The following is a 24,834-nucleotide window of genomic DNA, read 5'->3' as shown; positions in this document are numbered from 1 at the left end:
GTGGCTGGAAAACGACCAGTAGGAAGACCTAGGAAGAGATGGCTGGACCAAGTGAAAGAGGACATAGGAACAAGAGGAGTCAGCTGGGATGTCGTCTTGAGAGAAGAGTGGTACATGGCCAGACAGAAGTGGAGAGCGCTCGTAAACCACACCCGGGTAACTGGAGTGGAAAACTTATGATGATGATTGCATCATATGATAATAAGATACCCTTATCTCACGAGACGAATCTTCGTAGCAAGTTTTTACAACCGTATGCCCTTCCTAATGTAAACCTCATCAGAGGAATTAAGGAGATGTAACGAATGACATGATATGAGTTACTAAAATGGACTATATTTATATGTAGGCCTAAAAGTCGTGTTCACCATTTATTGTCTTTTTTCCGTTTAGAAATACTGCCTTCCGATGAAGATAGCCTACATTCATGTTTGTTAAAGAAAGTGCAGAACGTTTACACGTACAATTTAAAACTCTTTATAGCCTAGAAGTCACGCGTTCGCTGTACAAAATTTGAGGTCATCGCATTTTGGACCCTCCTTTACGTTTAATGGCTGTAAAAGTGGGGTAAAAAGGGGGTCTAATATGCTAGTAAATACGGTAATTACGAGGAGTCCATAACAGTTAGCACCTCTACTTTATGTAAATTACATGTTTTGGTTGAAAGAGTCCTGCATGAGAAATGGTTGCGCATGCAGTGGTGGGAGCTATCGTCCCCCATTCCTGCAGCCAGTCCAGTCATCAGGCTAGTGCTGAAGTGAGAATGTCTCTGAAGTAGTGCGCGTTGTTAACTAAAGTGATGTGCATGGCTTCTAGGTCCTCTTCTAATTCTGGGAGACCACTCTCAGGTCAGGCACATGAAACTGTTTATAAAGTGAAAACATATGAAAGTTATGATCCAAGAACACAACTTGAAATTGAATGTTGTGCAGAAAGTTTCACAGGCAACAGGAGTGGGAACACTAGTGAAGAAGATAATGAAAGAGTGTGTCGAGCCTGGCTACAGTGAACTTACATTTAGCACTCCAACAGGAAAACAAGGTGAAAGAAAGAAGATAGTTCAGTTGATTTTGTAAAAGCAGCTATTATGAGAAAGATTTCATAAATTTTATGTTCAGAGAAAAAAAAGAGTAAACATTTTAAAAATCCTTTCTGCAGTTTTGGCTATGCGTGACTTGCAATTTCATTGGTGGAAATGCTAATCAAAGGGCAAGATTTTAGTAGAGCGAGCAGAAATTGTAGAATGGCGAGTGATATACCAGCGAGTTAGAGATTTTTCAAAATAAAGGCAAATATACCGTATTTACCCGAATAATCCCCGCCGTCAAATAATGCCTGCACTCTCATTTTAGGAAGGCTATTTTGAAAAAAAAAAAAGAAATGAACTAAAATCCCTTCCATCGAAACAGTAACGTAGGCATAAACAAATATTTTGTATCACTCCGTGAGGTCCAAGTGCTCTTTACGCAAATATCACCGCTATGAAATATATTTTCCATGTAAATGAGTAAGTAGGCCTACTTATGTGACAGGTATTTCATTAACCTAAACTTGCAATAGGCTCGATTCCCTGTAGGTGGGAAGATTCGTTGTCTCTTGCGTCACTAGAATCCTCTCCTAAATTACTTACAAGTTCGTCCCACTCCATGTTTAAAAGTTTGTATTCACCAACGACATTATTTCGGATAATGGGTATTATCTCTGTTTAAATTTTTTCTGAAACTGGTTGACCAGTAAAATGGGACTAAGATAACAGCCTTCCAAGATGGTAGCCTGTAGGTGGCTGGAATAACAAATGGAAAGATAAAATCACATTGACGAGTAATATGATCAAGATAATGCAATTAATAAACGTCCCATATGGATAAAAGAACGTGCGACATATTTCCAGGACTATGACGACTCTGATTTTCAGAAATATTTAGGTTATCTAAAGATTCCGAACATAACCTGGAATTCCCAACACATAGATAGGCCTAAAATGAATTCTCGATTATAGCTAATATCTTGTACAGTACATGACTGGGTGACTTAATGAAGAATTAAGGAATACTGCCTTATTTTTTTGAGTGACGTACAATGTGTAGGCTATAATTGGTTTTCTTATTCCCTTTGTTAATGCTTTCCGCCACCAAGTTCAATAACAATTCACTCTCTTGGAAAGTCATATTAGGCTTCTTTCTTCGCTTCTACTCAATAGCGGGCATAATTTATGCAAATTATTTGCAAACACCGAATGGAATCAAAAACTTGTTTACAATTCGATAGTGGCGGCAGCACATAGTCATTTGTTTTCCATACGCCTGTACGAAAAATTTGTGGTTCAAACTCAGATTGAAACAAAAACTTAGTTTTGGTAAACCAAGATAATAAATTCTGTGGTGAATACGGAAGTGAGCGTTATCCGAGATAATGACATATCCGAGTTTTGGAAATCAAAGATAATAGCAAAAGTCACCAACGTTGGTGAATACGGGCCTAAAACACTTCTCACACATGGTCTCTTTTTACTGGACAGTAACACAACCGGTGGTGGATAATTCTTTTCGTGCAATGTAAACCCTTGAAATACACACACCGGCGAAATCTGATGTTAGTTTTGTGATACAGTAAAACCTCGTTAATGCGAAGTCTTTGTAATACAGAAATCAGACTTCCAATTACGTGATTTTGAATTAACAGCCATCTTGTAATTTAAAAAAAATGCCAACCCCCACCAGTTTTCACGGATTCTGCCTTTCAGCGTACTGCCTACTATGTAATATTGTGGAGAATCATAAAATGCTGAATACAAAAGAATTACGATTTCACTGTATTTTCAACTATGAAAGACACCACAGACTCACCGAAGTGAGTGAAAGTGTGGAAAGCTACCCCTGCATGTTCCGGAAGACAGATTCTATCATGATGCGGCAAAAATTTGAATTTAAATTACTCTGTAAAATACGGTGCTATTTAAAAAAAAATGTAAAGTCAGTTTAAAATTAAAAGTCTGAATTGTTTTCTGTTTAAATATGACATATGGGTACAGTTTTCTTCCATCTACGGTTGCACAAAGCATAACTGTACACTCAGCATCGAAAACTAGGTGAGCCAGGAGCACGTTGGCAACCTTTGACGCAAATAAAACGCGCACCCCAATTTTGTGCCACAAATTTTTTTAAAAAATATGCAGGGATTATTTGCATAAATATGGTATTTATATATGAAACCTATCTACATGCTTTGCATGTTGTTTCTCACTGCTGGGAAGGATCTGAAGAACTGGAGGTACTTTCTTTCGATAAGAAAGGGTAACATTACTTATAGTGCACGGTGGAGGAGAGAATAGTTTTGTTCCGAATGCTCTTTTAATTTATAAGTCTCATCTAAAAAGTGGGGACTATCATGAGGACATGAATTATATTAATTTTTCTAAGTGGACAAATAAGGGGCTTATTCCAAATATAACCCCAAGGAGTGTAGTGATAATGGAAAATGCAGCCTATCGTGTTCAGGAAGACATGAGCCCAATTCTACCTCTGCGATGAAAGATGTACAAGAATGGCTGTAGAAGGAAGGGAGTAAGTGAGTTTGATCCAGGCATAAAGGCTGAATTGCTGGGACTCACGAGAAGAGCTATTGTGGAGAAGATATACAAAATAGATACCAGTTGAAAATCTGTGGACATGAATTTCCCCATCTTCCTCCTGATTATCCATATCCCAATCCTATGATTTGGTTTGGGGAGACATCAAAGAAGGTGTGTGTAATAAGAATATAATATTTCAACTAACAGTAATAATGTATCATTCATTTTATGGTTCAAAAAATGCGCCATAGCACCCTTAATGCCTTTACTGTACATAAATGGGGTGCTCCTATTCCCAATTAAATAAAAATGGTTATTCTGTATTGTAAAATGTTTCTCGGTCTTATAGATCGCTTGTGACTTGACAGCAGATATGCTTGACAAAAAGGAAGCTGTTAGTCAGATATTGTTTGCACAGTATTCACAAGACAAATGGAAAAAGTGTTGTGATCATGTAAAACGCATTGAGCAGGAATACTGGGAGTGTGACCATCTCATGGACAAGGAATTAGAATTAAACCAGTTCATCAGCCAAGTCGGTGGAAGTTCAGACGACAGTGATTCACATGAGAGAGTGTACTCTTGAAGATTGTTTTTAGGCTGAAGATGCCCTGAATTGAGGGCGAAACATGTCCCATTTAAGTGATAGTATGTTTATGTAACCACTATTAGTGGAAATTAATGTACTGAATAGGTGGATTAAAGATTGCCTTTATTGTTTGTGAACTATAAATTTTCAATAGGACCAAAAATGAGATTTATAACATGCAACAGTACTAGGGTGCCGATCAGACAGTCCAAAGTTGCAGAGCTGGAATGACCAGGCCGCAGACAGCCGTGAACACTCCTCTGCCTTTATTCCGTTAAATATGCATTCTGCTCATTCCAATCAGTACAACAGAGTAGGGATTGAATAGCTCGAATGCTTTGATGAACCAGTGTATTATGTACCAATAGTATCAGAAAATTTATGAACCAGAGGAATGGCCTGCTAAAGACGAAAGTTATCTAACTCCCAGCTACTTCCTGCCAATATTCAGGCAAGCTGTTACACTCTGTATGACCGTGCAAGTCAGCCGTGTGGCTAGGACGCGCAGCTGAGAGCTTGCATCCAGGAAATAGTGGATTTGAATGCCAGTGTCAGCAGCCCTGAAGATGGTATTCCATGGCTTCCCGTTTTAACACCAGGCAAATGCTTTGGCTGCACCTTAAGGCCAAGGCCGCTTCCTCCACACTACTAGCCCTATCCTACCACATTGTCGGTGCAACGCAAGGTAAATTAAAAAAAAAAAAAAAATTACTCGGTACGCAGCAGTAATCCTATCTATCGGAGATGAGTGGCAACAGAAGACACAAAGCACATCACAACAAACAATGGTCAATGTAATGTTATTGTTGATCAATTTTACGAATTTTCTATATTGTAGGCCTTCACATTTTGTTTTCTTTCGAGTTTGTGATGTAGGGCGTCTTATAAAATTATTTATAGCAGACTTATTCTCTGACTTTACATACTGATTTTCATTAAATTCTGTTTAGCCATTTTCTTGCGAGTTGGCGCTGATATGAACTAGGTAAGAAAAATCCAAATTCATGAATATCTTTGTGATAATAGCCGGTATGGTAACAATGTATAAGACATAAATGATCGAAAATTTGAAACTATATAACTTTATGTAGTATTTATATCGATACGGCTACCAATAACAAGAATATTCGAGAATTAAATTTTAGGCCTTCCCCTAAAATACCATTTCACTCAGCGTGAATAAAATTATTTATGGCCTAGATTATAGCGACTTATTCCCGAAATTTGTATACCAATTTTCATTAAGATAGGACCACTAATAATATCAATATTTCAGAACCAAGTTTTAGGCCTTCCCCTAAATTATAATTTTTCTCAGCCTGAATACAATTATTTATGGCCTAAATTGTAGCGAGTTATTCCTCGACTTCGCCTACCGACTCGTAACAATACGACCACTAATAAATATTTGAGAATTAAATTTTTAGACCTTCCCCTAAACTATAATTTCACTGCGAATGCAATTATTTATGGCCTTGATTATAGCGACGCATTTCCTGACTTTGAATACTGATTTACATTAAGATATGACCACTAATAACAAATATTTGAGAATTAAATTTTAGGCCTTCCCCTAAAATACCATTTCACTCAGCGTGATTAAAATTATTTATAGCCTAAATTGTAGCGACTTATTCCCCCACTTTGCCTACCGATTTTTATTAAATTCTCTTCAGCCATTTTCTCGTGATGCGTGTACATACAGCCGGACAGAAATTACGGAAAATTAAAAAGTGCATTTCCTTGTTACTGTGGACACGACTGATAGAGAAATACCATCCTTTTTAAATTCTGAGCAATGTACAGACGAAACTCTATTAGGTGGACAAATGATTAAATTAACTTATTATTTCAAACAGGGAAAACTGTCAAAAATCTGGAGTCTCCCACCAAAATCAGGAAAGTTGGCAAGTATGGGAGAGATATGAAGAATGACATCAGTAAGCGATCAAGCTACAGTGGAGCTGTTATCGGAAAGATCGTAATGACAATATCATTGGAATTAAGGACAACCTGGGGCTAATATTCTTTTGTACGAAGAGGAATTAAGGATTAAAATAATTCACCACGGGAAAAGTTCAATAAATTTCCAAGTTCTTAGAAATAATTTAAGAAAAGACTGAACAGTTGCTACGGAATCTACCACATGGGCAACAGCCCTAAATACAGATCACTGATGATTGATATGTAAACGATATGCAGCATATGCAAACGACAAAAATACAGTAGAAGTCCGTTATAGCGAGAATTCATAACAGCAAAAAATTTACTCGCTATAACGGATTGTCGTTATATCCGATTTTTGTATAAAAGTCGGAAAACCCTTGATGCACATTAAAATTGGTATGAAACGGCAATCATTTTGTTCAAAACTTGTGTTTCCGCAGGTGATATCCACACTATGGCTTACTTGTTTGTTATTTTTCGTAATCCGATACTACGTGAAAGTGTATGTTTAATTTCATTCTGAAAAAAACATAGTACCGTATTTCTCCGAATCCAAGATGAACCCCACTTTTCCCTTCAAAAAATTTAAATCAGGCTCAAGAAGAAGTTTGTAAAATCATATGAATGATTTGTTGTACATTAGGCCTACGCATTTTTAGATGCCAGACACTGACTTTCGTCACGCCGTATTTCTTTTTTTTTGTGGCTGCACAATTATTCTTTATTTTCGCGGGTTTAAGGACCATTAACTTAACATTGGCATCATAATACTGAAAAGAACTCGTTGAAAATTTTCCGGCAATACCTATTCCATGCGTCTCTACAATACAACCATGACGAATATAAGAACCAAGTGTGATGACTCAACTGTTATAGTGTGGTAGTTTGTGGACCCGCCACTGGGAGCACTGCAAACGTCGGTGTCCAACACGTGCTTGATTAGACCGGCAAACCATGTGTTGGAAAGGGAGGGAGATGTTATTGCGCGAGATATGATTTCAAGTCAACAAGTTGAATTTCCTTTGCTTTCAGTTCCTAAACTCAGTTAATTGTGTGTTGAGCACTTAAAGCACGTGTGTTATGTGGCCAGATTAAATTAATAGTTCAACATGCCGTACTGTTTTGTGCCTGGCTGTAAGTCAGGGTATGGTAGAGTATAGGTGGGCCGGCACAAGGTTGCACTTGACAGTTGTAAGTCATGTTGGCACCACTACAAAAATGAAATGAAGAACGTCATCCGTCAGTCAGAATCACCAATCCACTACTTTTTATGTCAGATACAGTTACGCATTTTATTCATGTTAATTCGTATTTAATTCCGTATAGTGTTCATAATCTTTTATTTGCCTACACAAATATGAGCATTTAAAATATATTATAAGGTTTAAGCGAGTCACATAATAAATACGAACTATTTTCAGTTGATTGTTGTTGGCAATATAGGTAGTATAGTGGTGCCATCTATAAGTAGCTTGACTACTGTATTGAAGTGTTGCCGTTTTGTCTGTCGCCGCTAGCACGTGGTCAGGTGTGATTCGCGCGTTTATGAAGGTTTTGTTTTCATTTTGAGATAATTGTGAAATTTTATTTTAACGAATGCAGTGCGATGTCTCGGAAATGACAACATAGTCATGAAGCGCCAAGTGATAATCCTTTGAGCCGGGGAGTGTCCCTTAATAGTCAGGCATTAGAATTAGTGCGGAGAACTCGTGAATTTTACGAGAGGGAGACGAAATTCGTACGCTTGTATAGCCGTCTCTCCGTTCCTATAGATCATGTTGTGGATCGCAAATCTCAAACATTAGGGCTTTCAAAGCGTACTGCCATTCAAACAGGTGTTCGCATCCAAGAACAGTAGGAAAAAGTGACGGGGGTACATAGCAATAGCGAAAACGGGGCTGATAGTAGGGACTTGTTTCACAGCACTGCGGGAAAGAAACGAATTACGCTATCTCCTGTAATAGGAATTAATTCTTTCCAGGCTGATGCAATACGAAGACATGAGTACGATTTTTACAGCTCAAAGTCCCTTCTGTCATTGTTATGGACAATGCACGTTACCACTCCGTAATAATGGACAAGACCCCGTCTTCGAGCGCCCGTAAAGAACTGTACGTGGAATGGCTGCAGTAAAGAAATATCCCAGCGCATATATGTATGACTAAATTAGTCGACACCGGGCGAGTTGGTCGTGCGGTTAGGGGCGCGCAGCTGTGAGCTCGCATCCGGGAGATAGTGGGTTCGAATTCCACTGTCGGCAGCCCTGAAGATGGTTTTCCGTGGTTTCCCATTTTCACTCCAGGCAAATGCTGGGGGTGTACCTTAATTAAGACAACGGTCGCTTCCTTCCCATTCCTAGGCCTTTCCTGTCCCATCGACGCTATAAAACCTATCTGTGTCGGTGCGATGTAAAGCAAAAAAAAAAAAAAAAAATAGTCGACGAGGTAGCGAAGGAACAAGGGCACGAGGTTATTAGGTTGCCGCCGTACCACTGTCACTTCAACCTCATTGAGTTGGTACGGTATGGGGTGAAGTAAAACATTACGTACGCACTTATAACACGTCCTTCACAGTTACTGAAGTGGAAGGACTGTTCCGGGAGAGTATTGCTCGAATGGATGCGGCTTTGTGCAGGAAGAAATTTAGCCATGTTGCAGCATTCATTAATTCGGCAATGGCAATACATGGCATCATCAGTGACTCTCAAGTTGATGATCTGCCTAGACGATGATGACAGTGACAACGAAAGCGACGGTAGTGATGGCAGTGAACTGGAGGGTATCGAGCCTTTGCCTTTGTGAATCAGGTATGAAAATAAGGTTTCTGAATTTTCGTAAATTTTATAGAATTTACTTGAAACATTTTGTGTTAGCACCGGTGTATATTATTCTAACATTTATTGGTGAAGGTGTATATGAAGTGAGATCCTTGTTGGCCGATTTCTTCCGTGTTTTCTAACATCGCGATAATAAGAACTTCGTAGTATATTTATCTCGTATAATTTTGTGTGATGAATAAAAGGTGAGTTGAAAGTTCAATTTTTGTCGGCAGATTTCATTTGTATTGTGTATCAACGCGATGACATTAAAAACATTTCTCCCATGTTTTTAAAAACACATGTGTCGTGCAATCAGCTGTTGTTGCGGCGGCAACATCGCTTCGTGTGCCATTGCAGTGTGACCAATATTGTGCGCAGCTGTCATGTGCAACCTTACGCCGGCCCACCTATAGTTAATGGTATAAAATTATTTTCACCACCGAAGGATAGAAATAAATTTGAAAAATGGGCCAGAGCTATTCCACGAAAGGAATAGTAGAATTTGTCAAGTTTTGATAGTAAATCAGATAACTTTATAGTGAATGGTGAAAAAGTGGTTATGCCTCGTGAGAGATGGAAATTACGTCCAGGAGCAGTGCCTCACATTTTCCCTAATTTGCCGAAATACCTTTCAAGTGAGATTAAGTCCCGTGAAACTCCCAACAGGAAAAAAGAATCTAGACACCACTAGGAGAAGAAGAAAGAAGATTGAAGACGGGAGTGTTGCAGCAAGTGGAGAATTAAAAGGTCAGTCTAATGTTGATCAAAATTTGGGTTATTCTAGTGTGCTTTCTGATGCCGAAAAGACAATATTATCGATCAAAAGGCTCCTAAAAATGCTAATCGAAATTTAAATCGAGCTAGATCCAGTCTAAACTCAGCAAAATTGAGAATCAATTTATTGGAGAAGCAGGTTAGAAATACACAGTTCGAAACTCTTCGATTGAGAAGTGTTTAGTGAACCATTTGGCTGGGTACGTTGTTAAGCACTCTTCTAAATTTATTAAGTGTTCGCCCTGTGCCCATTCTCTACGCGACAATAATCATAGTACATTTTCAGTTCTCTCCGAAATAAAAGACTACGGTTCAAGCAATAATGAAGTGTTTATAACACGCCCTTCGAAAAGTGTGACATTCTTTTCCAGGCCGAGAAAGTATTTAGTGGAAAACTGAACTCAAAATCGATGTGGAGCGAAATATTTTTTGATTGTATCGATTCTATAGACAAAATTTCAGTTGATCGTTCAGGTGCTGGCTGTTGTCTTCAACATGTTATGGATATAATCCCCATTGATGGTTATGAATTTCATGTTTTTGGTCCGTATTGAACAATATATAAGTAATAATAATAATAACTTAAATGTTTCCACCTTTTCAATACAATATATTCACAAAATTACAAAATTATACGGTACTAGTTTCGACCCATCTAGGGGTCATCATCAGCCGTATTGGAGCAAAGATCATTTGTGGCGAAATCCTAAGACAATATTATTTTAAAGAATAACAAGTGAAATGAGATGTTATGGTAATAGTTAATAATACAAGGAATATACATAATAAGAGGTTTTTAACAAAGAATAAAGTATAAATGGGGTGTTGTAAAAATTATAATCATGGAAATCAGTAAGTTCTTGTATTGAAATGAAATATGGCTTAGGAAGAGGGCTTAAGGTGGGGCTGAAGGGTGCGGGAAAAAGTGTAATTGTCTTGGAAAAGTACCTTTGATTAAATTTAGGATTGAGTTTAGGTTGGCTGCATTATTGTTTCTGAGGAAAGTGATAAATAGATCGAAGAGTATGTTGGGTTTCTCTGAGATTTCATTGAGATTGTGACTGGCATTAAAGTATTGGTCTAGGTGTATGTAGTAATTTTCCATTATGTTCAGTAAAGGGCCCTTGTTTGCTAATACGAGGATGTCCATGTCTTGTTCAATATTGGTGAAATTATGGTTATAATCTTGCATGTGTTGGCCGATGGCTGAAAACTTGTCTTTGTAATCATGAATGAGAAATCAATTAACGCACCCACCACCCTCTTAAGACTCAACAATATTGATCCTCATATCAAATTCACACTAGAATCCGAATCAAATCAAAAAATCAACTTTCTAGATTTAACCATCACTAGAAACTCAGATTCTTTCAGTTATAAAATTTTCAGAAAACCCACTCAAACAGCCTCCACCATTCGCCAAGATTCAGTGCACCCCCAGTCCCACAAACGAGCCACATACAACAGCCTAGTTCATCGAGCCTTCAGCATACCTATGTCCAATAAAGATCTAAAAAACGAACTCAACACAATCCGCGGAATCGCAAAATTCAACGGCTTCAGCAATCATTTTATAGAAAGGATAATCAATAAACACAAACATCGCCCAAAAACTACCCTCAAAAAAGAAATAACCAAACCTCTAACATTTTCCACCTTCACGTTCAACAATGATATCTACAAGTTAATCAACATCTTTAAGAAACAAGGCGTTAAAATAGCCTTCAAAACCAACAATAAGAACATGAATGTTTTATACAATACTTCACACATCAACAAGACCAGCAGTTTTTTAAAATCAGGAGTTTATAGGATCAAATGTACCACCTGTAAAAAAACCTACATCGGGCAAACCGGGAGAAACTTCATTATCAGATACCACGAGCACACTAACGCAATAAAATACAACAAGTTTTCAGCCATCGGCCAACACATGCAAGATTATAACCATAATTTCACCAATATTGAACAAGACATGGACATCCTCGTATTAGCAAACAAGGGCCCTTTACTGAACATAATGGAAAATTACTACATACACCTAGACCAATACTTTAATGCCAGTCACAATCTCAATGAAATCTCAGAGAAACCCAACATACTCTTCGATCTATTTATCACTTTCCTCAGAAACAATAATGCAGCCAACCTAAACTCAATCCTAAATTTAATCAAAGGTACTTTTCCAAGACAATTACACTTTCTCCCGCACCCTTCAGCCCCACCTTAAGCCCTCTTCCTAAGCCATATTTCATTTCAATACAAGAACTTACTGATTTCCATGATTATAATTTTTACAACACCCCATTTATACTTTATTCTTTGTTAAAAACCTCTTATTATGTATATTCCTTGTATTATTAACTATTACCATAACATCTCATTTCACTTGTTATTCTTTAAAATAATATTGTCTTAGGATTTCGCCACAAATGATCTTTGCTCCAATACGGCTGATGATGACCCCTAGATGGGTCGAAACTAGTACCGTATAATTTTGTAATTTTGTGAATATATTGTATTGAAAAGGTGGAAACATTTAAGTTATTATTATTATTACTTATATAATCCCCAGCCGTGTTTATCATTATATGAAGTGCCGATTTTTCTTCAGAGTGAAAGAAATCCGGCGAGATTTACAATCTTCACGCAAGCTTTCGAAAGTCCAGTAACCGACAAACTGAGATGGTAAGTAGAGTACTACCTTTAAATAGTTCATGGGTGCTTTTTAATATGCTGGGAGTTCTGTTATTTATGTATATATACACGAGTAACTTGTGCTTTTCGCAACATGCGATGAAAGTCGTAGCTCTTATTTCCGTGTATGATATTTTTCCATTGTTCTCTGCCGTGGTATTTTAATTGTAATCTCTCATTTTTTTCTTATAAAAGACAGTGTATATACTTATCAGTTACGGAGTAATACGTTTCCTGTGTCACCATTCCTAAGACCTGCTGATAGGTATTGTGGAGCTACCGAATTCTAGCGCTGCCTGGCGGGGCGCGCCTGAACTCGATGAGTCATCACACTTGGTTCTTATATTCGTCATAATACAACGATCCATCAGGAAATTATTCTTGCTGTCCATAAAACTGTTATTTTTACGCAGTCAGATATAACAGGCTACCGCTACACGCACGTCTCGCTTGTCGGGTTCGGCCAAATTCAGCAGCCAGCGATGGATAGGCCTAATCGCGAACGTTGAAAGTCAACGAACGAGTTTACTGCGCCACGGTATGGCCCTTCCGCCCTTGCGTTTTTCGTGCACATACCTCACAATTTCATCTTTGACTTCTTTAGAGCGTCCTTGTTGCGGACCACTGAATGCATTTTTTGTACAGTTCGCATATTTTTAGCTCGTCTTCACGCTAACTCCAAATACTGGCTTTAGTTAGGCCTATGCCATATTTTCTTGCGGCTGCACAATTATTTTACATTTTCGAGTGTTTAATAAACATCAACTTAAAATTAGCATCATACTATCGACTAGAACCCGTTGAAAATTTGCCGGCAATACATTTTCCACGTATTTTTACAATACGACTATCCATCACAAAAATATTCCTGCTGTCTATAAACCTTAATTTTACTAAGCGTCAAGTATAATAGATGTGTTATGACTCTGCCACTGAGTAGCCATGGCTTTTCTAAGAATTCGAAGGGTCGCAAGTTTTGATGCCATTCTGCAGGTTTGAGAAACACACAGGCATTGCACAACCAGTTGTCGCGGCTAGCGATGTGTAGTAAAGAGGCGGTCGTTTATTGTCAACGAGTTCTGTGTGCGTGTGAAAAGCAGCGTGGTTACCGCTGTAGTTGCCAGTGGTATCAATTAACTTACTCTTAGGCCACGAATTCAACAATCCTTGAGTTTTCGCATGAGATTCTGAGAAAAAAAGTCTTGGATTCAGAAAAATACGGTATCACTCCAGAGATTTCTGACCAAACCGTATATGTAGCCTATCATGAAAACATATTTGAAACGCATATAGAGAAATAACCTCCACACGAAAAATTTACATGTAAAAAGCCGTAACTAGACACGAGAAGATATTAAATATCCTCTGAAATCAGTGATGTACTCTGCCATATCTTGAGGTGTATCACATTCTTACTTAATTTCCGTATATTACATTAAAATGAAGATATCGTTTACTTCAGTCTTTGTTTTTAACGAGTTAACAACTGCTATCGGCCAAGTTATTTACGCATTTATTACAAAAACGTGTTATCCTCTTTCATTTCGAATTTCCTTTAGAGAACAGCAGTCGATGGGTGTTACTAATCAACTCCAACATCGCCTTTGAATGTCAACGAGAGAGATCGCAAATGCACAAAGTGAGAAAACTATACCGTACCGAAGATCGATCACATTTTGTTGCAAACGTTTCAGTTTTCTTATTCAAACAGCGTCACGTATCCTAACTTAACTGTACTATACGTATGATGAAAACACACTTCAAGCGCCAGTAGAGAAACTATAACTTTCTCGCTATAAATTTTCATAATAGCCTTTCCGTAATTTAATCAGACGCGACAAAATATAAACTAACCTCTGTAATCAATTAAGCACTCTGCCATATCTCGAGGTTTATCCCATTCTTACTTAATTGCAGTATTTAGCCTCAAAATTAAGCGGTAGTTTAGTCAGCCTTAATTTTTAACAACCGTTATCGGACACGTTATTTACGCATTTATTACGAAAAAATGTTCTTTCATTTCAAATTTTCTTTACGGAACAGCTGTCGGCAGGTATTACTAATCGACTCCGACATCGCCTTTGAATGTAGAAGAGATAAATCGCTAGTGCACATAGTGAGGAAACGATGCCGAAGGTAATCTATCGCATGCAATACCATCGCTGGGGTGTATAAATATTGGTAACGGAAAAAATCGCACGCACTTAATCGCTCGTAATAACGGATGCGCCAGTGATAGGGTTCTCGCTGTAACCGAAGGACGATACACAGTTTAATATAGGAATTTTGAAGGGACAGAAAAGAGTCGTCGCTATAACGGAGTTCTCGTTATATGCCGTACTCGCTATAGCGGACTTCTACTGTATTTAAAAACTCTGCCACAAATCAAGCGACAAAGATCTGTTGCTCCATCATCTGGTAGAGTAAAATAGAACATTCAAATTCACACACAGAAAAACTAAATTAGCGTCAAATCAAAATGCTGCACATAGTAGCTGAGGCCATATGATTACTAATCCATTGGTTCTCGGTGATGAGTTTTTGCAACAGCGTACAATGATATACATTTTGTTAAAGTTGGCAGCAGCTATTGTGAACTCTTTGGTATTAGCCATATAGTTACTACACGACTCAAGCCACAAGCTCCATGTGTTTCCCACCATATCTGACAGTGTGTCGAAGTGTGCATAGCTGGTGAATGGAAACAGTGAATGAACACCGAGAATGGCGGTGTCTGACCGACAGCAACGATAAGTAAATCATAATGAAACTGAAGCTATAATGACTGACTTGTATTTATAGCGTAGCACAGGGATAATATACAATATGCCTGTGTGAGAAAATTGAATCCCGGAAACAACAACGGGTCACTCAGGCTACTTAAATTACGAGTGTCGCGTTTTCACAACACTAAACATAAATGATATACAAAACATTAAAAAAAATTTTCTGGCATCTTTTGACTTTATTACAGTTCTGACCATTTTCTTAGTACTTCAGTGCACATTTTGAATTTTCGTTCTCTTTTGCATCTCATGTAGGAGGAGCCTCTGAATATGTTACGGGCCAACTGAGTGGATTAATTCACAGCTTCCCCGCCAGGTAAGGTACGACACTGATGAAGACAGTGGTGACGAAGACACTGGAGGAACCATAAATAATCTAAGTGGACAGCAGCTAAGATCTGAAGCCGAAGCTAACATCCGTAATTTCAATGATACGGTACTTGAGGGAGAAACTGTAGAAGAATATCCTGAGGCAATTGAACTTCAAGACCAAGACAGTTCTCGCGATATTACCACATAGGATGAGTAGTTTCAATGTGATAGTGAAAAAAAATGAGGTTTTTGGGGAACAAGAAACAGGTTTGAAAGTGGAGAAATTGTGATCTGCCTGAAAAATGTGGGGGTCGAAGGGGTAGTATGTGGTACTGTGGGTGCACTCCTTGCTGATGGGAGTGCACTAGCAAAACACAGGAAATGCCATTTATTCCGACCAAGTCCGATACATGCACATCCACGCCGTGGCCTCTGGGCAACGGGTACATTCTTCAAGGTACACGGCTAAGTCATGCAAGGGCAGAAAGCGAGTTCCCGACGCTTAAATGGGGACCAATCAGCTAAGGGAGACAACCCTAACAGAAAACATCGGTCCTCCAGGATTGCTGAGGGTTGGAGCAAGGCTAACAACCTTGCTCCGGAAAACAAACTGCTGCACAGCCCCAGAATATGCCTTGGAATGGTTGATTTAATAGACGAGCTAAGCTAAAGGAAATGGATTACGCAACTGGTACATGGATAAAAATGACCAACTTGTCCCTGAAGGATCCAAAGTGGAGGTGGTGGACGAGTTTAAATATCTTGGTGTACATCTAACCAACAACAATGAGGAAATGGTAGAGATATAGGCAAGAATTCAAGCTGCCAATAGAACATACTTCGCAGTACTACCTCTTTTCAGAAGTAGAGATATAAACCAGAGCCTAAAAGCTATGCTATACAAAACCCTCATTTGCAGTATAGTGATGTATAGAAGTGATACGTGGAGGAAGAACACCGAATCCCAAAGAAGGTATTCTTAGGAGACTTTGGAGGAGGAGGAAGGCCTGTGGGAAGGCCACGTAACAGATGGGAAGATGGTGTTCATCAGGATGCAGCACAAATACTCAAGATTCGGAATTGGAGAGTTGCTGCGCGAAATCAACAAGTTTGGCGGAGAGCAACTGGGGAGGCCATGACCCGTTTCGCCATAGCTAGCTAGCCTGAAAAATGTGAAACGAAGGAAATGCTAGAGAACAGAAACAAGTATTTTACGAGCCTAATGCATTATGTAGGCCATTATCTCATTTAGAAGTATTTCAGCTATTTTACAGTGCAGAGTTGACTATAGATATTGTGAAACAAAGTGTCATATTCTGTTCAGAAAGGACGCCCAATGTTCCAATTTTCTACTGATGAGCTGAAAGCTTTTATGACATTCTTTTACTCAGTGGTTATGTTCAATTGCCCTGCTATAGGATGTACTGGGAAGAAAGTAGTGCTACTAGAAATGACTGTTTCAAGCGCAATGCGAAGAACTAGGTTTGAAGAAATTATGAGGAATCTTTATTTGTGCAACAATACCAGCTTGGACAAAAATGATTGTACTGCAAAGGTTAGACCAGAACTAGACAAACTGAAAAAGAGTTTCAAGGAGTTTGCTACATGGGAGATAAGATACGAGCATTGATGAAGCTATGATCCCGTACTATGCGACGCATAGCCTGAAACAGTACATCCACTTTGGATACAAAGTATGGTGTCATAATCTAAGACTGGGTTACCTGATCAACTCTGCCGTCCACCAAGGTGCAAAGCGACAGCAGAATTAGTACAAGCAAGATTTTGGTTTAGGAGGAGGAATTCTAATTAAGTTTTCTGAAAATCTGCCTCAAGACGGAAATGAAAACAGTGTTCCCTCATCACATATTTGCGGACAACTATTTCCTAACCCTAAGTGTTGTTGATATTTTTGCAGACCTTGGTGGCTGATTTCAGAGAACAGTCCACCCAAACAGGAAAAAGTAAAGTTTAAAATAAAACTCAACAATTTCTTTTTATGATATGTATTCATTTACCGATATCATTCAGTTTTTAATTGTGTGGTTAATTGAACCTATATGTAGAGACTAAATTCATTTGATATTTCTCATTACTTTTAGGAATTCATGTTTATTATGATGAAAAGTTAGGAAAATAATCATAATAAATGTTACACTTCGCAGTGAAGTACTTATTTAGGTTATTAACAGTTTATTATAAGGTGTAATAAAGTGACGAATTTATTGCTGCAGGCCGTGTAAACTCGCGATGAAAAAGGTACAAAAGATTCTGTAGACAAAGAGTGCGTGGTTCAATTTGAATAAATCGTTGTATGCAAAGTCAATACTGTACACCCTTTCAAGCTGTTACATAATTCGTTTAAAATTTCAAATGAATTCATACGAAGCTGATAGTAAAATACGTCGTTCTTGCGAGCAGGCGACTGGGAAGTTCCACGCCTCCGCAAAATGCTGCCCACAGGATTCAGTTTCTGCTTCACACTCACTTGAGAAGGACGTATTTTAGAATAGCAATCGGTGTTCACACTGAGGTGATATTTAATAATGCTGGTTACTCACGAGGAACGTTGTAAACGATGTTCCGAGAAGAAAAAGAAAGATGAGGATTTTAAAAGAAAGGAAAGGGCATGCAAGTAGAATGAAGACGACATCTGCCTAGTTACATGTACGCCGCCAACAGATACGAGAATCGGTGAAGAAACACAGAGCTCAGAAAAAACTTCAGGGTTTATTAACAGTTACTTTCTGTTCTACAAGTCCAACAACACAAACATCAACATAGATTGCATAGCCGAGTATGCCAACGTCAGCTTATAAATGCACAAACAAACATTGGGGAACGCTGTAAACGTGTAAAGTGTTCGGAGCTGGCTTTATCAGTGAGTCCGCGGAAGAAACGGGAAGTTGTTTCTGCGCTGAGTGTAAAATTTTGAGTAAGTTCATCTACCTCTGGCAAGCGCAGGGTCTCACTTCCAAATCAAGAAGTTCTTAAATATCTTAATATGGATGATATCAGTTGGCCATCACCTCGAGCAAGAGATTTTATCTCTGTAAAGGGCAGTTCTGGACAAAAACTGAAAACAGAAACTATTCATGTGCGTCACAATGCAAGACTCGCATGAAGTTTCTAAACAAGAATACCCTCATCACACAATTGGTCGGTCTTCCTTTTTGTGGACTTTGACCAAAGTACATTTCTGTGCACTACAAGAAACACATGATATTCATTATGTGGAACCATTCAAAAAATATATACAGTAAAACCTCGTTAATTCGAAGTCGTTGGGACTCAAAAATCGGACTTCGAATTACGTGATTTCGAATTAACCGCCAATTCGCAATTCAGAAGTACCAACCCTTGCCGCGTTACGAAATATTCTAAGGCCCGTTACTGCATGCAGTTAACCTTGATTCAGTTTAAACCTTTCAAATGCCATGAAAAAAGAAATATTTACTAAATTTATCCAAAAATGTGCATTTACAGTATTCAAATAATGCACTTGCATATCTCATTGGCAAATATAACCTCACGCGACGGAAGAAGGGGAAAAAAAAAGAAAAAAAAGCACGATTCAAAGACGAGGAGAAATCTATGCTGGCTCCCATGTGCAAGTGCTTTATTCATTGGAGTACTATACTGTATGCATTTTAGATGCCTTGTATTTACACAGAAAGGACCCGATGCCCTTAAAATCAAACTTTCCTATGACTCTAACCTTGTACGATTTTCCGCCATGGCACTTCTCTCGTACTTGCCGCGTCACAAAGTATTCTAAGACCCATTAATACATGCAATCACCTCGATTCACAGTTTAAACCTTTCCAATGCCATGGAAAAACTATTTCCGAAATGTACCCAACAAGGTGCATTTACAATGTTCAAATAATGCACTTGGGTAAATCACTGATGAACATAACCTCACGCAACGAAAGAAAAAAAAATCACACAATTCAAAGACGAGGATAAATTATGCTGGTTCCCCTGTGCAAATGGATTATTTTTTGGATTTCTGTACCGTTTGCATTTTTAGATGCTTTGTACTGGGATGGAAAGTGCCCGACGCCCTTAAAACATTGTAGCTTATCGAACTTTTCTATGACGAGGGGATAAAGTTTCCCGCTTCCATGTGCATTGCAGTTGCAACGCACTACAATGACCATCATCCCCAACCCTTGTACGATTCTCCGGCTGGCACTTTCTCCTTCAAAACCATAAGACCGTTTGGGCTCGCATTAAAATAAAGCAATGCAGTTTCATCGGCAATGACAGTATTGTTCGGTGCCTATGAATTTATTATATGAGCCACGCTTTTTCGTCAACTGTCGGCATCGCCAGTGTTCGCGCATTCTGTTTTCCCGCACACTGCCTGTTGCGTGATATTATGGCGTTCCTTAAAAGGTTGAATACAAAAGAATTCCGATTTCATTCAACTTGGCAATCATGAAGCGCACTGTAGACCCACCGAAGTGAGTGTAAGTGCGGAAAGCTACCCCTCCACGTTCCGGAACACGCGTTCTATTATGACGCGGATAAATTTCGAGTTGAAATTACTCTGTAACATACTATTGTTTTAAAATGTAAAGGCAGTTTCGAATTAAAAGACTGAATTTCGGTAATGGGGCCGACAATGTACTTCGAATTACGAATTATCCGTATTTCGAATTAAACAATTTAAATAACATGCAAAACTGTATCTCATGTTTCCGGGAATGAGAGCTTCTTCGAATTACGTGGGATTTTGAATTAACCGATTTCGAATTATCGAGGTTCTACTGTATAGTTCAGGCAAGAAAATGATATTGTTCTGAAACTACTACCACACACTCTACATCTAGACTACAAGATTGAAGCAGATGACAAAAATCCACCCCATGGTACGGCTTTTGAAGTGGGTGACTTTGTACTTGGAAAATACAGAGGAAAGAAACATTCAAGGTATTATGTTAGTACCATAACTGAAAGTAATGTGATATTTATTTTGTAACCAATTTTCGAAAGTGCAACGATGAAGCTAAACTGTTTTGTGAACCACAGATGAAAAAAGAGGGCTTTTTAAATGTAAGTGAAATTGAAAGAAAATTACTGGTGACTAGTTTTACTCATGGAAAGTGGTATTTTACGAGTCTATACCAGAAGCAGAATGAACAAAAAAATTTTTTTTTCCATTTTATTATTTTTTTTCTGACCAAGCCTTCATTCAAACTGTGGGCTACTTAAGCGTTGAATGTTCAGTTATTTTTAAATATTTCAGTTCATTTTGCATTCACTGTTATTAGTGTTAAATAAATGTGTGACAATTCATAAAAACACTATTAGGAGGAATGAAACTCGTAGTTCCATGTGACTAATAATCTCACTATGATAAGCCAAGGGACCCATTTTTACGCAAAATCCGAACCACCAGACGTGACTTTCACCTCGAAAATCACACGTGCATTAATCGGGACTCGAACCCAGTCCGTCTTGATGGTTCCAAGCAGCTCGACTGCTGCGCCATGATGCCCCTTTTTATTATTACTTAATATGATATCAAATATACATTTTATCATTCAGTGATCATATTTGATGCAGAGTTTAAGATTTATTAGCCATGTTGCCATAGCAATGATTCGCGTGTAATCCCGCGACTCTGAAGTAAACACACGACGATCGCCATTAACAATATTACGCAGACATTACGCAACTTACGCATTTGGTTTATTTTGCAAAATGGTACCTTTGTCCTATTTGTAAACAATATATTAATATTACCAATAAATGTTACCACAACTCGCTGAATTTAGAAAAACGTAAGTTAAAAGTCCATTCTGTGCAAATACTGACTGCTACGTTTAAAATTTTATAAAATTGCATACATCAGGTTTATAACAATGAAATTTGTGGAGGTCGTTAAGTGTCATCTAGACGTTATTATGCGTAAATCTCAATTTGTTTAGATGGTAAGTTTCATATATATGTTAAAAAAGAAACGTACAAATGTAAACACACGACGCCTGGAATTGGACTGACAAGTACTCTGCGAAATAACCAAACTGAAAACTGCCCTCTAGAAGTTCAAGTTCATTGAAGAAAGAGTTGCTTTTGATGTAAAAGTGTGATGACTCAAACTTCTTGTTTGTCACGGCCGTTTCGAATTGTGAAGGCAAAAAGCTCCATTTCAATGATCAAAGGTATGCATCATCCTTTAAGTCCGGCTCCATGGCTAAAGGGTTAGCGTGCTGGCTTTTGGTCACAGGGATTCCGGGTTCGATTCCCAGAAAGGTCGGGAATTTTTAACCATAACTGGTTAATTCCCCTTGCATGGGGACTGGGTGTAAGTGCTGTCTTCGTCATTTCATCCTCATCACGACGCACAGGTCACCAACGAGTGTCAAATCAAAAGATCTGCACCTGGTGAGCTGAAGTCCTCAGACACATCCCGGCACTAAAAGCCATACACCATTTCACATTATCCTTGAAAAAAATCACCATTCGCCAGCCCATTCTACTGAAAACTTGCAACATTCACATAGGTGGAACGGACAGAATGTCACCACTTATGGAACAAATATACGATCAAGGAAGTGGTGGTGGCCACTGTTTGCATGGGGGTTAGATGTAGCTGTACAGAATGCTTGGCTGCTACACAAAAAATCTGCAGAAGCTGTGAATGCCAAAATAAAGGACCTCCTTAGTTTTCGCAGAAATTTACTTCAGAAACTCACAGGGAATTATGAAATGCGTAACGCTAGGCCAGGCCCAACTGTAACTGCAGTTGCAAGTAGAGTCGCGTTAGACATCCGGTTCGATGAAAGAGGGCACGTTGTCAAGCATGACAAACGAACACTGTATGCTCTCTAAAGATCTCAGACGAACAGGTGTGCTAAATGCGGTGTGGCCCTGCATGACAAGCGTATCTTTGAATTTTACGTTTGAAAATAATAACAAATTCTTTCTAACTGCATTTGTTCGATATGACTATGTTTACAACCCTTTGTTCCCAGTGACGCATTTTCGCAACATAATTATTCTAGGCTTGTATGCATGGGACGGCAATAAACCATTTCCAGGAATTATTGTCTAATGCTAACGAACCACCATGAAGCATTTCATGAAGAAAAAAAGAGTCTGGGAACTAATGGGTTAAGTACACATTGTACTTGTATTTGGATATTTCAGGTGTGCGGTGGGTCTCGTATGTTGAAATTCTGATAACCTCCCACATGGAGCCGATGGAAACTGAACTCTTCAATACAGTTTATTTTTCAGGGTAGATATTCATTGCGTTAAATTGATAAATTATAGCATTAATGCATTTCCACCCCACTACCAAAATAATTCTTGCTTGAACTCTACAACTTAGGCCATACAATGGTTTTTCTCTTCAAACATTGTGAGGGGGGGGGGGGGGGGAGAGGAGACATAATTTTATTAAAAAAAGCTTTTCTGTTCAAACAAGTTACTGAAATATTGCACTATTACATTATAAATATATACTGAAAAGGAAATCTATCAGGATAGTAAGGTTAATAAGATAGGCCTTTCAGTGACAGTGTTAATTTATACCTGTTTGGGGTCCACAACATCCACAAGAGGTTCACTGATGGCCACTTTTCTGATAGAGCTCATATCAAATCCGTACACATCATCCCACCAATTGATTTTTTCATCCTTATACTGACGATCTTCGATACCTGTGACAAATAACGTGGCTCTATCTGGAAAAAGAAGTCCGTCTGGGCGCAGCCATTTGTCCCTTGCGTATAACACTGTATCCAACATTGATTCATAGAACAAGCAATAACCCATCCATTCTGAGATGATGATATCCACCTGCTCAATTCCATCGGGTAATTCTACTTCTTCCACTTTACCCTTGATAATTGTAACAATGTCGCTCAGCTGATTTGCTTCTACAATCTGTTTTGCATATTCCACAATATTTGAACACTCTATACCAACAACACGAGCTGCACCGGCCTTGGCAGCAAACATGGATAGGATTCCAGTTCCACATCCCACATCTAGAACTGTCTTGCCCTGGAATAAAATAAAACAATAAAGAAGTTACAATTCATAAACCAATGTATGCACTAAACTTGATTATAAGAAGTATCCTAGAGAGTGGATTATTACGGTTGAAATATTCTCTAAAAAACGAGGGAGGGGTTTTATTTTCAAATATGCATGCACATTTAACATTTACGTGCAAGTAAGTACATGATGCATCACAAGGTAAGCAATAAATTTAATCTTTCAAATACACAGTATGACTGTGCCGTGTGTCTTAACCATTTTCCACAGGAACTTCTTAACAAGTCAAGGTTTCATCTGTAAGTCTGAGGAAGATACAGAAACAATTCAAAACCATTTAAGATTTGAGCAAATCACTCAAATTATTTTTGTGTGTGTTTGTATCATCTAGAAACAACACAAGTACTGAATTACTGAAGAATAATTTTAATTCAGAGACAAGACTTAAATAAGTTGTAACGATGGTTTCCCATAGTTTTGAGAAGTTGTACAGATATACATTGATTACCAGCAAATTTCATGGTTGAGCAAGAGGTGAACTTCTAAATAACTACCCACTTTCTATAATCAGCATATCTTCATTTCAATATGCTGTAAACAAAAACAAGTACAGAGCAAGTGACAAAAAAGGAGTTATTGACTGGTGCTATTTATCAGATTCATGCACTTTTACAATAGAGACAGATAAGACATTCTGCTTTCAGTACTGAAAATAATTATAACAGGATTCTAGAGAGCATGTGAAGTACTTCATTTTATACAATGTATAGGAATGGATAACCTTGGAGAACATTAAAAGTGCCATTTTCAATAAAAGGATGGTATTCCTTGCCTTTCTGCAATTTTTGTGTGGTGAGTGGAGTTGAAAAGAGTGAAATGGAAGAAAGTTCAAATGCAATTATCAAGTATCAATAAGGCAAACAGCTAGAGTGGTGAAAAGGCAATACAGTAGACCCTCGATTATACGTTTCCAGAAACTATGTTTTCCCGGATTATTTGTTCAAATTACATGGTCCCGTGAGAATCCTAATTAAACCACGTTGCAAAAAACCTGCATTATCGTTCCTTGAAGAAACGATTACATAATGTTTTGGCTTATTTTGGCCTTCTTCAGCTGCATTATACAATAGGATGGCATTAAATGGAGAAAATCTTTATAATATAATATAACTGAAGACTGCAGTTTAAGTGCGAGTGATTGAACACAACACCAGCTAACATGGCAAGGAGTGGAGCCTCAGCTGAAGAACAAGTCCAGAGGGTTTGGTGACTTCACTGCTTACATAGTAAAGGCAGCTGGAGCACAAGATATACAATGGTTGTA

General features: G+C 38.3%; 1 protein-coding gene across 3 annotated transcripts in view; it reads right to left on the bottom strand.

Moving 5' to 3' along the window:
* Art1 (arginine methyltransferase 1) overlaps positions 1-24,834 on the bottom strand; it is a 128,954-nt gene that overhangs the window by 30,376 nt on the left and 73,744 nt on the right. For all 3 annotated transcript variants that reach the window (XM_067137787.1, XM_067137788.2, XM_067137789.2), the window contains one exon: positions 23,043-23,516. In XM_067137787.1, the coding sequence (XP_066993888.1) occupies positions 23,043-23,516 (474 nt within the window). The remainder of the gene's footprint in view (positions 1-23,042; positions 23,517-24,834) is intronic.

Source organism: Anabrus simplex, chromosome 1 (genome assembly GCF_040414725.1).
Source record: "Anabrus simplex isolate iqAnaSimp1 chromosome 1, ASM4041472v1, whole genome shotgun sequence".
Taxonomy (NCBI): Eukaryota; Metazoa; Arthropoda; class Insecta; order Orthoptera; family Tettigoniidae; genus Anabrus; species Anabrus simplex.
The sequence above is the reverse complement of the archived record's forward strand: the minus strand, read 5'-3'. Positions and strand labels throughout refer to the sequence as shown.